The sequence below is a fragment of the Heloderma suspectum genome, chromosome 5 (genome assembly GCF_057233095.1).
Source record: "Heloderma suspectum isolate Gila_16-S chromosome 5, 16-S_ref, whole genome shotgun sequence".
Taxonomy (NCBI): domain Eukaryota; kingdom Metazoa; phylum Chordata; class Lepidosauria; order Squamata; family Helodermatidae; genus Heloderma; species Heloderma suspectum.
In genome coordinates, this window is record NC_139462.1 from 172,051,308 (window position 1) to 172,065,642 (window position 14,335).

Sequence of the window (14,335 nt, forward strand, 5' to 3'; positions counted from 1 at the left end):
TGGTAGATGGCTTGCTGTTTGCCACATTGGGTTTGGGAGGGTGGCCTCCCTTCAGCCAACAGCAGGTGGGTTGACTGGGTGACAGCCTGCAGCTGTGCTCGCCCGGGTGCTTGGGAGCACGCTGATTCTGAGCCTTCTGGCCTCCACTGAGCTCCGTTCCGACTGGCCAAGATGGCGGACAGCCCGCTTGGTGCAGTCCCAGGCAGCATTTCCACCCACGTGCTACTGTGGCCTGGCTGCAGTGCAGAAGTCCGCGAAGGGCGCGCTCGAAATCTCGCAGGGCTGGTGGCCGCTGCCACTTCTCCGTGCCGGTGCCAGCAAAGCTCTGCTCCCAAGGCGGCGTCTCCCCTCCCCTCTCTTCGCCCCACGCCTCTACCTCTCCATACTGCTCCAACACCACCAATCACGAGCGCCCTACGTCAAGAATCCACATGATCCTAAAGCAGCTAATGTTAAAGCAGCTAAGCCGTAGCTGCTTTAACATTAGCTGCTTTAGGAAGTTCCGGGGGAGGGGCCAAGGGAAGCAAACGCGAGTAAGGGAGCTCCACGGTGCCCTTCCGCACAAGTTTCTGCATTTCGCGCGACACACCTACACACTGCCGCTGACACACTAATGTGTCGCGGCACACAGTTTGGAAAGCTCTGTTCTACAGGAATGATTTAGATAGCTAGTGACAAAAATATTTTTACAGCAGGCTAAGATGTGAAGAGTGATACAATATCACAAATGCAGATCTAGGGGGACTACAGGAAAAACAGATTAGTGTGGTTCACACTGTCATATGCCTCCAGAGAACCTTTCAATCAGAGTTTTGATATCAAGGGGCAGATACATGCATACACCCACACCACTCTTTGCAGTGTGCACTCTCTGGGGAACACACAGCACCAGAGCCCTACATCTACATTTTTATAAGTCAGACAAAAGCAAGCAACAAATGCGCAGTTTTAATTTTCTTTTGAAAATTACACTTCACATATTTAACTGTTATTTGATCTTCCCTGCTTATAGATCCATCCACTAAACTCACTGCTTCGTCATAATAGGAATGCCTAGCGTACAAAAGGCAGTAAACTATGTCAATGTAAAGGAGACAATGTTCAGAAAGTTACAAGAAATTATTCTGTTCCAAGATCAATTCTTTGATTTTTCAAACCAAAGAACTCTTGTTATAAGCTTCTCTACAGCAGAAGGTATTTTGGATTTACTTCAGTAAAACAATCACTAATAGGCCTTTGTCAACAAAGCTGAAGTAAATATACCTTTCATATACATTGATATATATGTGCAAAACTTTTGATTACAATGTACCACAGAATGATGTAGAAATTAAGATGTTTTATCTTGCATTATTCCAAGACTACTTCAGTGCCTAGTCCTTTCAGAAATATTTCGTATGGAATAACTGTATTACAGTTTTGTCGAAATAAATAAATAAAAGTCAGGTCTTATGTCTAATATATTGTATTAAATTCAAATCTGAAATGAGAAGCAATTTCTGATAAAGGCTTCATGAAATCAAGTTCCATCAGTCTCACCATGGTATCGCAGAAGCATTCCTTTTAAAATAGTGAACTAAATTTGACAGTGACTATACATTTGAATATAGCCTTATCTCCCATGGTTAGACGTACTATAACTAGAAATGTAAAATTTCCAGAAATTTTGAGGCCATGGGGAAAAAAGTGTTTTTTTTCCGGGGGGGGCGTGTCCCAGAAAAAAATGAATTTTGGGGGGGGGGGAATGAAAAATAAGCAATACTTATTTTTTTAGCGCAGTTTACAGATCTAAAGTCATTTTGTTGCTTTAAGACAGTCTTCCCCAACCTGGTGCCCTCCAGATATTTTGTAGTTCAGTTCCCATCAGCCTCAGGCAGCATGGCCAATGGTCAGGAATGCTGGGCACTCTAGTCCAAAACATCTGGAAGGCACCTGGATGGGGAGGGCTGCTTTAGGAACATAAAGCAGCCTTTCTGTTTCTAAAGTTATTTTATGTATAACTTAGTATGCTCATAAAATTATCATTACATTTTAAAACATTTAAAAGTAAACTCCTTTAGTAAATTTGTCATTGTTGTCTGAATAGATTAGAACTACATTAAATAACTGCTAAAGCGTCAAACACAAGACTCTATAGAACAAAACCCAAACTGTCAAGAATGCACAATGGCATCTCTACTCATCAAAATGGCCCTCTGGAAAAAGACAGAAAAAATTTCCCCAAATGTTTCCAGGTTTTTTTTCAGGCGTTCACATCTCTAACTATAACCAGGCACCTCTGTAAACACTGAAGTACAACTCTGGCTGAATTCAAGACTCAACTTATGTCAAGTTGGTAAATATATAGTTTGGGATAGATAATTATTGTATCACAATAGACTAGCTGAAATACAACACAACCAGTTTCAACTACTCATATTATTTATTCAAAGGAATAAAATGCAAATGGCAAAACCTCAAACCTATAAAATGGTATTGTCCAAGGAAAAGAAAAAGCAAGCCTAAAAATATGCAATACATCAATAATCACCATCAAAGCACTACAGCAAAGCATTAAAAACAAAATGCTGACTGATCTGGGTCCGAACTGATCATTATGTTTTGAATTTATCACTGTCCTTATCTTTCCAAGAGAATTAAAGAAAAATCTTAGCCACCTGAAAATCAACCGTAAATGGTTTTCACAGGACCTAGTGCCAAAAATCTAACAAATGAGACTGACGAAACAGGAAAATTTTACCTCTGATGGAATTTTCACATATGTCGCAAATAAATAAAATCCATTAAAAACTCACCTACAGTTTGGAGGAGGATCTAATGTAATTTCTGCAAGTTCTTTCTGAATTCTTAAGAGAGAGAAAAACAGAAGTTAAAAGGACAGAACTTTGTTTAATGTTTTACCTCAAATTTTATTAAAAAGATAGTTTACTCCAGTAAGTAAACAGTACATAGGAACATAGGGATGTATGAGAAATTTGTTTCAGTTCATTTTTTAATCAGGATTTACCCAGTTCATACCTTCCACATTGAACACAGACTCAGACACAATCTGTGGTCAAAATCTGTTCATTTCTGAGCTTGCAACGTGATCTGCAGTTCCAAAAAAATGTGTTCGACAGCATGCATACATTTGAGAAATGTGCACGAAAAATGTGTACTTTTGAAAAATGTGCACAAATACACTTTAATCAATGGGAGAAGAATGCATACAAAGATGTGCGCAACTGATGTGTACATTTGGAAAAATACGCATTAAAATACACGGCTTTTCATGCGAAAGGGAAAAAACAAAATTGCAATCCGATATGGACTTGACTTGGAACAAGCTTCAAGATGGAATTTGGAGAACTTCAGCGAGCTCGAGTTCCACTGATTCACACATCACTCCTTATACTGAGTCAGACCACTGGCCCATCTAGCCCAGTATAGTTGACACTATCAGCGGCTCTTCAGGGTTTCAGGAAGGAATTTTCCAGCCCTAACAGGAGATGCCAGGGGTCAAAACTGGGAACTTCTGTGTGCAAAGCATGTACTGTACCACTGAGCTAATATTATACCACAAAATTTTATATTACACCTTTCATCCTTGTTAGCTGTGATCCAGAAGGGGCAACACACATATTCCACACAAGTATTTTACATTTCCCAAATATTTTACAGTTTCCATTTTAGAAAACACCCCCACAGAGCCAAAGCTTCATTTGAAACTTTCCCAGTTTCGAAAAGCAGTTCACCTGTATGGCATGTTAGCATACCAAGGGGCAAATGCCAGCAATGCATGCATACTATTTATCTTTGGCTTCCCCTTTAAAAAAAAACCCTTCAAATCACATAACTACTTTTTGAAAACTGAGCCAGATATAAATAAATTTAGGGATCCATCATGGCACATTAAAAATGTAGTTGCAAGTCCCACTGAACTAAACAAAACTTGCACCCACAGCAAGTTTTCAGTTTTTACCCTGCTTTTCAACTGATCAGCAAACATGCTGTAATTTTAAACTGAATTTAAATATTCTAAACACATTAGTAAAACCAGCATGTCAACCCATTCAAGAGTAAGAGACCAAATTAGTCCTGAAACCCAACAGCTTAATTGGGTTGAAAATGAAATTCAGCATGAAAAACTTTACACATACATAAACCTGTAGCAGATGCAAACAAAATTTTAACAAGGGTAAGTGTATCCAAAGCCCAATTAAGCTAAACTTCTTAGATTTAAGACAGTATCTTCTCATTAACTTCAATGATATGTGCAGCCCAATACTCTGCATGTTTATTCAAGATGTCCCACTGAGTTCAATGGAGCTTATTCCTAAGTGCACATATGTTTGTAGTATAACGCTGAAATACTGAATTCATACATGCTTTTTTGTCACTTAATGATTGCATCATCAAGTGATTACCAGCAATGACACAGGATTTGCTCACCTGGAAGGAAAATGGGCTGGCATTCCTTGACATATTGTACCAAGATCTAGATTAAACACTCTGTAGTGACATTTGCTCTACCCCAATCTTCTCCTATTGTAACTACAGCTGATCATTCTTCCTACTTCTTTAAGTCCCGAAACAGTCTGCATAAGTGCCAGCAACTCCGATGACAGCAAATTTACCATCATTATAAAACAAATATGAAAACATAAATGTAGCATTAAATTGTTATGTCGTATTCAGAGCATATTTTCATGATTTTTTCCCCACAATCACACAGCTAGAAAATATGGTTCTTCCTTATTTTTAAACATTTAAGAAAATGTGTATCTTGAATTTTCAAACAGAAAATGCTTTGCTGTTTGGAAAGCAAACATCCAATGTCTTCAGCTGTATGGAAGTCCTTAATTATTTTGTTCCCATGTAGCTTTCTCTCAAACAAAATCTGACACATACAACATTCATGTGGTAGATAAATCCCAAGTAAGACAAAAAAGAATGAACAATATTAGAAAACAAATAGAAGTAAGCACTACCTCAGCATGTTTTCCAGATATCTGTGCTACTTGTCTTCCTTGTCTCTATTACTTGCCTTCCTTAAGGAAAATTATTTTCCTTAAGGAGATAAGGGAAGAGGATATCATGAAAATTCCCTTTGCTGAAACATATGCTTTAGTCATGAAGATAAATTCTGACCTCAAGCACACATGTACCCTGTAAAGTACAAAAAGCCTATAAACAAAGCTCACAAAAACAAAAATTAATTTCTCAAGATAAACACAAAAATTGTATTAGCACAGTATAGTTACTCTTACAGCATTTACTTTAATTCCAAAAAAAGGTCAATAGACTTTTTGATTGGTGGAGATAATCTTAAATCACTGAATATTCTTATATGACTAAGCTAACCAAAAAGAAAAAGGGGCTACTATCTGAGAAATGCTATGTGACTAAGTATTAGACAAAATATTTACAGAGTTAGAAGGAAAGTTTGCAAATCATGGACTATAATGTAAAGAATCTGATTTTATGAAAGATCAGATAATTTAGATATTGCAGCATTATCCATGATTATCAGTGTGCAATTCCACAGAGTATGCAATTCCATAGCCCCCTAGCTGCACTTAGGCCCCATTGAAAACTGGACTATGAGGCTATGAACCACTATGACTAGGATCCAATTAATATATCAGGTAGGCATTATTAATGAATCAAGAATAGGCTGTGGAATCGCACACTCTCTTCCAAAGCTTCCTCCCACATGAGCCTTAGCTACTGTAAATAAGTCTGAACAATGTTAACCAGATTTCAGTATTTATCACAGTATGATGCTAGGGTTTGAAACTGAAGTGGTTTTCAAAATCCTGGTTAATAGCAAACCCTGGTTGGCATTAATCATTATTAAGGTCAGGCCAATATAAACTGTATCCATGGTGAAGGTGGGCATGGGAAGAATTCATACTGGTGACTGGAAACAGAGTAGGATCCTGCAGCCCACTCCCAATCCTTTAACCATGGTTAAGAAATCAGGTACATTACATGCCCTGGTCTTAGGTTCTATGTTTAATAGCCCAATTCTAACTAGGCTTACTGAAAAACATGACTCACCAATGCATACAACTTCATTCCAAGAAGGCATGCTTAGGATTGTATCTCAAGTCTCCCTGAAGCATAACTGCCATGGTTTTGTACTCAAGAATCCTCCTGAGGACCTAGCTGCTGCACAAGCGTTTCTACATGCACTGTTCTGTTTTTCCAACTGACTCAAGCAAATTGAGATGTTTTCATGTTTTACATTACAAATTTTCTACATTTATTACTCAATAGGGTATCTGGCCCACTAGATTTGTTTATTCAAAATGACTGGGTTCACAACAGTGTACATACTACAAATATCCCCTTGGCAGTAGCAGTATGCAGTATATGCCTGAGAGTTGTTTTCAAAAACAAAATGTTAGTCTTAACATTTCTTCTGTGGTCCCAAAAGAATGATTTAATAATGGCCTTTTCTAGTTTCTATATATTCTTTCATACATAAAAGGGAAGAATAAGCAAGTAACGCATATTATAGGGGGGAGGGGAACCAAATCTAGAGTTTGGCAATACCTTTATTAGGGCCAACCAAAATGCCACAAAAGTTTTCAAGCTTTTGTGGTCTCCAGAACTCTTCATCAGGCTAGGTAGTACAAAAAGTGGCCAGGGAAGGGGAGGGGGGACAGACAGACGACGGCGATGACAGAAAAGTCCAAAACTCCATTCAGATGACGCAGCCATGGGGTCTGTAATTTAGACCCAGTTTCAAAACAGAGATTTTTATACTGGGTGCACTGCCTCCCACTGCTGCTTCTGCTTTGTGAACAACCCAGTTCCTCGATTGTTAGTCATGACATCCAAACCCAGCACTGTGGGTTGCTGAGGGTTAAATAACTCGGAGTTCTAACCCAATAACAAACCATTTGTTAAAACTCTGGGCTGTTTAACCCTCAACAACCCAGAGTGCTGGTTTCGAACATTCCTGGGCCATTCCTGGGTTGTTTTGCAAAGTGGAAGCATCAAGTGGGTGGGCAGCAGCACACTCACTGATGTACTGCCTCAACAACCCATGGGTTGTCATTAGGTAAGAACTAGGACAATGAATCACTGGTAGTGGTAGCAGGTGTCAGATTACACCTAGCAATGTATACTAAACTAGAGAAGCTATGGCTGATCTCAATTTCTGGAAATATTTTTTAAAATAAAATGTTTATTGTAAAATTTCTGGAAACATAAAGACTAGCTGTAACTCAGATCTGGTTCCTGCCTTGGGTGACCCATACAGGTTCCTGATTCAGCACAGAACTACAGAGAAATGTGACTGTCTTTATATTAGCAAAGCAAGGGATTAATTTAGGTGGTGCAGTAGGTGCAAAAGTCAACTGAAACCAAATTCGGAGTGTTACTAATGGTTGGAAGGAATGGAACTCTCAGTGTAATGTCTCTCTTCAGGTAGTAGAAAATCTTCTGGTGGGATAGTCTACTCTGGATGGCTAGATATGATATTTTCCAAAGCACAACAAACCTCAAAATCCATTGCTGGGCAGTAAGTTTATTATGACCAGCTAAAATGTCAGAATAGTGTGCAAGCTTTAGAATTATCCAGAACTCTTCATCAGACTAGGTGCTACAAAAAGCAAGCAAGGTGATGGGAAAGGAGAAAGAGAAAAGTCCATGTTACAGAAAGCCAATATGTTGTAGTGGTTTGAGCGTTGGGCTGGGATTCGGGAGATCTGATTCTAGTCTCCACATGGCCATGAAGCTCACTAGATGACTTTGGGCTAGTCACTGACTCTAAACCTAACCTACCTCACAGGATTGTTGTGAGGATAAATTGGAGAAGGAGGGGAACCATGTAAGCCGCCTTGGGTTCCTTGTAAGAGGAAAAAAGACAGGATATAAATGTTATAATTGAAATTATCTAGCGACTCTATTTCAGGTTTTGGAAGATACTGGATACATGCTCAAAAACCTTTACAAAACATTTAGCCCCAAATATGCATTAGTTTTAATGCTGCATTTTCTGCAGTTGTATTTTTATTGTGGGATGGAATTTTTTTTTCATTTTTATGGTGATTTTTCACCATAATTGAAGTTATGTAAGCCACCCTGAAAAAATTATTTGAAGTGCAGGATATAAATGTATTAATAAATAAAAATAAAGTATAATCTAACTCATGACACTAGACAGAATTGTTTGATGTTTCCTGTAAAGTACAGGCTTTTGCTAATATGAAGAAAAACTGAAAATCTTCAAGAGATTGATGTAGTACAATACAGTTAAACTAAATAATAGACAAGTAACAATTTATACAAGCAACCAAGAACTGCATACATGGATATATATTAAATGAAGAATGTCTGACCCACCAGTTCTGGTATGACTTGACAATAACCTAAAGTAAGGGTATATAAATGTAAAGTTGCACATAATGAATCAAGCACAGCAGTAAGACCCCTGGTATGTATTTACTGGAAACCTTTATACTTCCATTTCTAGCTAAACCTCAGTTTATTCAACAAGAGTTTTTAAATCATCAGGAATCTCAGAACTATTCTACCTTTCCAAAGCCATCCAAATAAAGGCTATATTTTAAATAAAAACAGATCTTTCCCCCAGGTAGCACTTGATCTTGCAAGGCACTTAAAAACTGTCTTATTCTATTTAAACTCTTGCATTGTGTACTTTACAATAGTGTCTAGTTTGCCTGGATTTTTCTCGATTGCCAATCCATGGTACTTTTTTTTTACTGTAACCATACAAGTTCATACTGAACAAAAAACTAAATCATAAAAGTAATGCAGAAAAATATACTGCCATAGAGGGTATGTGGAAGACATTTAGAAACATTAAATTGATCGTGACAAATTACTTTCATAAATACACATTTATACCTTCAAGAATCAGTTAAAGGTTCTAGCATACGATAGCATGATCAAGAAACATCCCAGAATGGGGCTATATAGATAAGAACAGGATTATCTGTGGCTCTCAAAAACAATGGCTTCAAAACATAACACTTTTAGGCATACTCCTAAAATGCTAATCCCTGGGTCAAATAAGAAGCACACAATACCTACATGATTTATTGGCCTGGTTTTGACATCATAGTGAAGATGGCCAATGGTCAGGGATGGTAGGAGTTACAGTCCAACACCTGGAGGGCCAAGGCGGCCCATTCCTACACTAATGCATTGTATATCAAAGGGGTACCCAACCGTTTTGGGCTGATGGACAAAATGGCTGCCATTATAGGTGTGACCAGACACAAAACATCTATTTCCCAGAAAGCAAACTGATGAGGCTGAAAGAATCGCAGTTTCCCAAGAACCTAAGTACAAGGCAGAGGTGGCTGAGCTCCAAAACACAAAATCCCTCTTGTGAACTCAATTTTCTGCTCTAATACCCTTTTTACAGAAGACAAACTGATGTGGCTAAGAGACAAGTAACCTGGCCAAGATACACAGCAGAAGGCAGAGGCAGGTTCTGAGCCTCAAATGCCAAATCACATATTTGCCCCCACCAAGTACAACAAAATACCCATTTCACAAAAGGTAAACTGCTCAGAGAAACACACCTATAAACAGGCAAAACCAGCCATCCACATCAAAACAAACAAGCCAGCTAATTCTCTCTCTCTCTCTCTCTTTCTCTCGCTCAAAAACATAGAGAATAAACACACACAGCACAAGCAAGTCACATAGTCCTTGCTCTCCCCTACCCCCTCTAGGCCCCAAGGAGACTCTCAACCAACCCCAGCTTACCCCTTTCTTTTTTCTGAGTAGCTGGGTTGTAGCTGCCTGCCATTTTTATTTTCTAAGAAGGCCTCTGGAACCCATGAGGAGCCCACTGGCATTATTGGAAATAAAGATGGCACTGGAGACCTATGCTTGTTTGCAGCACACTAGCCTCTCAAAAAGTATTTTGAAAAATGGAGGATAGGGAGCCTGGCGGTGCCAAGGGAGGTGTCTGTAGGAACTCTGGTGCTCATAGGTAGGGACCTCAGTTTTAGCATAACAAGAATGAGCCACAGCAAGTATGCTCCTCCCTCCACTGTTCTCCTCTGGCATGGCTGCAAGGAGGAGTTTGGAAGCTTTTGATTCCATTCTTGCTTAACCACAAATAAGGTGACTTGTTTCAAACAAACCATAGTTAGTGTTAGTCACAGTTTGCCAATTTGGATGATGCAGTAAGCTACGGTTAAGAAAAAAGGGAAGCAAAAGCTTCAAAACCACTTGCAGCAACACCAAAGCAGAGGGGGCTGGCGCACGAGCAGTTCATTCTTGACATGATAAACTACAGTTTAGTGTCACATCCATACACAGCTACTATGTCATGTATTATACTTATCTGACTTCTGAGGTTATTTTTGCCCATAGAAAAGTGGTAGTCTGACAGATGCTCATAATTCAGTTTTAAGAGATTATACACCTGCCTTTAATTTTTGTGTGCACTAGATTTGGGTTTTACACCAGATTATTATTTTTTCTTTAGAAACACCTTATGGGGTTTTAAAAAAACACACCCTAAAATTAAAATCTTATTTAAATTTTAAAAATCCTATTTTTAAGTTGTTGATTGTTTCCATCCTGATGGCTAGTATGTCAAGCCATCATGAATGGGAATCTGGCAAAACTATATTGAAAACAAAAATTACTGGTACCAGTAAGAGAAAACTCCTGGTGTACCAATTTCTATACTTAATCTGAATGTACTATTAAGCAACCAAAAATCCATACCTTAACACACATCAATACACTTTTAGGAATGCCTTCCAATTCCAGCTTAAAATACTCTGTAAATGTGTCTGAGCTTCAAGAATAAGAATTAGCTTTAGAGTTTCTTTTTCTTTCAAGTGCAGTCTGTTCGGGGCATAAACTAATGTATCTTGAACAAAGCCTAATATAACTACCAGCTGTTTGATTTTCTTTACTGGCTCAGTTAACTCTTAAATCTACTAGCTTATTATTAAACCCATGTTCTGCATGAGATGTATGATGTAGTTAGAACAAGTATTCTAACACTTTCATAAAGTAGTTAGCATTACCAGGACCACTAAACCTTTTTTTTAAGGGAGCAGGACAATACACTACAAAATTAGGCTATGTACAATGTTTCAGCAATTCAGGGGTAATATTACAGAGCTACTCTTGCCTCTGGTATACAAACTATGTTCATTTTCTCCCTGTCCTACTATGCTCTCTTGTCAAACAGATCTTACACATGTTTACAGTGCTTCAAAAACCTGCAAAGCCTGTTTGACAAGAAACCTGTAATAGGAGGGGGGGGGGGCTGTGTGTATCCACAGGCAACAATGGCTCTACTGTATCATCTCCAAGTCTCCAAAAAATTGACATCCTTACAAAGTTGTTAGTAATCACCATTAAATGAGATGGAATTTATTTAATCATGAAAAATAAAATCATAAACAATACATTTTGGGCTATTCAGTAACTGAGTTCAACTTAAGTTGTTTAGAAAGACTTAGGCTGCAATCTTATACCTACTTACCTCGAAGTAAGCCACATTGAAATCAATGGGACTTACTTCTGAGTAGACAGGTATAGGATTGTAAAGCCCAAATCCTGCATGTTTTCAGAGAAAGATGTCCCACAACTTCAGTGGAGACTTGGTCCCAAATAAGGGTGCAATCCTATGTGTGTTTAGACAAAAAAAAAAAGCCCTACAACTCCCAACATTCCACATCCATCCACACTGGCTGGGGAATGCTGGGCCTTGTGGGGCTTTTTTCTGTCTAAACGTGCATAGAATTGCATCCTAAGGGTGCCTAGGATTGCACCCTTAAAGTACGCTATGCCAACAAGATATATATTGATTTTTTTAAAGCACATAGTTCTCCCTAGAAAAATACCTGCTTTTAAATTTTAAAGCAGAGTAATACATATTAATTTACACAACTGTGTATTTGCATAAATTAAAACTTGCTAAAACAACTGCTAACACATCCTTAGCAGTATACCTTTAATATCAAAAACCTTGGCAATTTTGGTAGACCCTCATCGTTCAAGACGTTACCTTGCAAGTTGGTGCATAGGCCTAATTCAGCAAGTAATCTTCAAAGAAGTAACCCACTAAATTTTAGTATCAGAACTATACATACAGCAACTACAACTATAGCATTCTTACAGTACCATAACAGCTATTATTATTACCTACTTATTATCAAGGATATGATTAAATATTGGCCAAGATCCACTTTGCTAATACTATTTCCAAATGTATAAATATCATTTTAAATTGGTATTCTGTCTTAATCTTCATTTAAAATATCCAAAATATTTTTACAAGTATTTAGAACAGAACACCTACCAGAATAAAAACCTAATTCTAAAGTCTTGAGAAAAAGTCCTAAGAACTTTTTCATGGCACTGTGAAGTACTTAAAACAGAATTCTGAAAAGGGTATGGAAACATTTCAACATCACACATGTATTTGTATGGATGGAATCCTTCTATCCATCTACAGACATTCTATTTTGAAAAATTCCAACAACTGACTTGGCAATGTAACTTCTGACACAGCTTTGGAATGCTCATTGACCCAATCTTGTCACTGGAGGCTCTGAGGTATGAAGTGCCTTCCACCAGCTGAGACTGGTTCGCCAGCTACAGCCACTTCTAGACAGAAATATCGTGGCACAATTATCTATGTTTCGGTAACCTCAAGGCTAAACTACTGTAATAGCATTGTGATTTACTTTGTTTGTGGGACCTCCATTGAAGACTGTCCAGTAAATGCAGTTACTCTAAAACTGGAAGCAGGCAAATCTCACAGGTGCTTAAACAGCTGCCATGGATCCTGGTCCATTTCTGGGCACAATTGAAAGTGCAGATGTTTACATTTAAAGCCAAGGACTGGTCAAAGGATTATCTGTCTCTACATCTGCTTGCCTGTATGATTTTAGAGTTCTTAGAGGCCCTCCTCCAGGTGATCTAGCCATGTGAGGTATTGAGAAATGGAGCTTCTCCAGCAATACCCCAGTTGAGCATCGCCCTCCCCGTGGAAGTTTGAGTGGCACCTCTCATCTTTCCAGTGCTTGAAGAAAAACCTTTTTCTTCCAGCCATTTAAATTAATTCTTAATCCTTGATGGTATTAGCTAGATGTAGCTTTCATCTACCATTTATACTAATCTTGTTTTTATACTGCTGGTCTCTTTTTGCTGATTGTATTTAGTTTGTGTGTGTTTGTAGAGCTCCTCTAGGGAAAAAAATTTTTTGAAGTGATTGAGATCCCTTAAAAAAAAAATTATGGAATTAATGGCGATTGCCAAAGGCCTAATCCAAAGAAGTCAGTATAAAAAGTATAAACAAGGTTACCATGAACATTATGCACTAGGAGGCACTCTACAAACAACAATAGGCATACACTGGGAATGGCTTTTGTCCCGTTGTTTTAAATTTGGGTTTATTTTTAAGAAACTAACCATCTGAACTTTCACAGCGATAATTTCCTACTACTTATGGATTTTGCTTAAAACCACTTATATTGTAGCACTGAAAGAATCAAGGATATTTGTTCAAGGACTGATGATTAAGAATGAGGAATATTTAAGAAACATAAATTAGCTGGAACACAGAAATACACAGGGTTTTAATGTGCACTTGCACATTTTGCATTCAGAGATTGCCCTACACTGTTAAGTGTTGGGGGAATATTTTGCATACGCAGAGCATTTCCAACAATGAAGTAAACTGAATAGCATCTACTCATGCAGAGCTTCACGTGCACAGTGGAGTAGCTAGACTGAACAGAGGGGAATGTAGCTATGATTAGCCAAAACTAGTATTGCTAGCATGAGAAACGACAATTCAATAACATAGAGGAGTAAAGAGGCAAGGACTAATGTCACTGTGCAGCTGGTACACTTGACAATTAATTATATCAGTGGGGCTTCCATATATTATTCACATATATGGAACACTGATTTAGAACATTCTAAGATGGCAAAGCAGTCAGTTGTCATAAACTTCACATATGTATTGTCTGTGGGACTATGCTCTAGAAATGTTTTTCTTTTAAACCCAAGACTGGTTTGAGTTCTCTAAAAATAGGATTTGAATGTTTCTGTTCAGGCTTTTGCTGCCATGTGCTTGGGGAAAAACTATTAATGCAGGCTCCATCTGTGCAGAATCTAAGCACACCAATCATTATCTTGAAGTGACTGATGCAACAGCCTTAGATCTCTTAAGAAGCTGTTCTCCAAACCTACCTTCTCTCTTGGGGGAGAGAAAGCCAAAAGTACTAAGGAAGTCTGCCTTAGTTTAACACTATGAAATGAAAACGCTTTTTCAGTCAAACTGACATTTTACTTAACCAACTGGGGAAAGGGAAACACCGTATTTTAC

At 38.2% G+C, this 14,335-nt stretch overlaps 1 protein-coding gene across 2 annotated transcripts in view; it reads right to left on the reverse strand.

Moving 5' to 3' along the window:
• The window catches only part of LOC146344831 (ubiquitin-conjugating enzyme E2 E2), a 201,792-nt gene that overhangs the window by 171,493 nt on the left and 15,964 nt on the right, over positions 1–14,335 (reverse strand). For both annotated transcript variants that reach the window (XR_014792322.1, XM_084858339.1), the window contains exon 3: positions 2,796–2,846. Coding sequence is in view for 1 of the 2 variants with exons in the window: in XM_084858339.1 (XP_084714465.1) it covers positions 2,796–2,846 (51 nt within the window). In the remaining variant the exon portion in view is untranslated. The remainder of the gene's footprint in view (positions 1–2,795; positions 2,847–14,335) is intronic.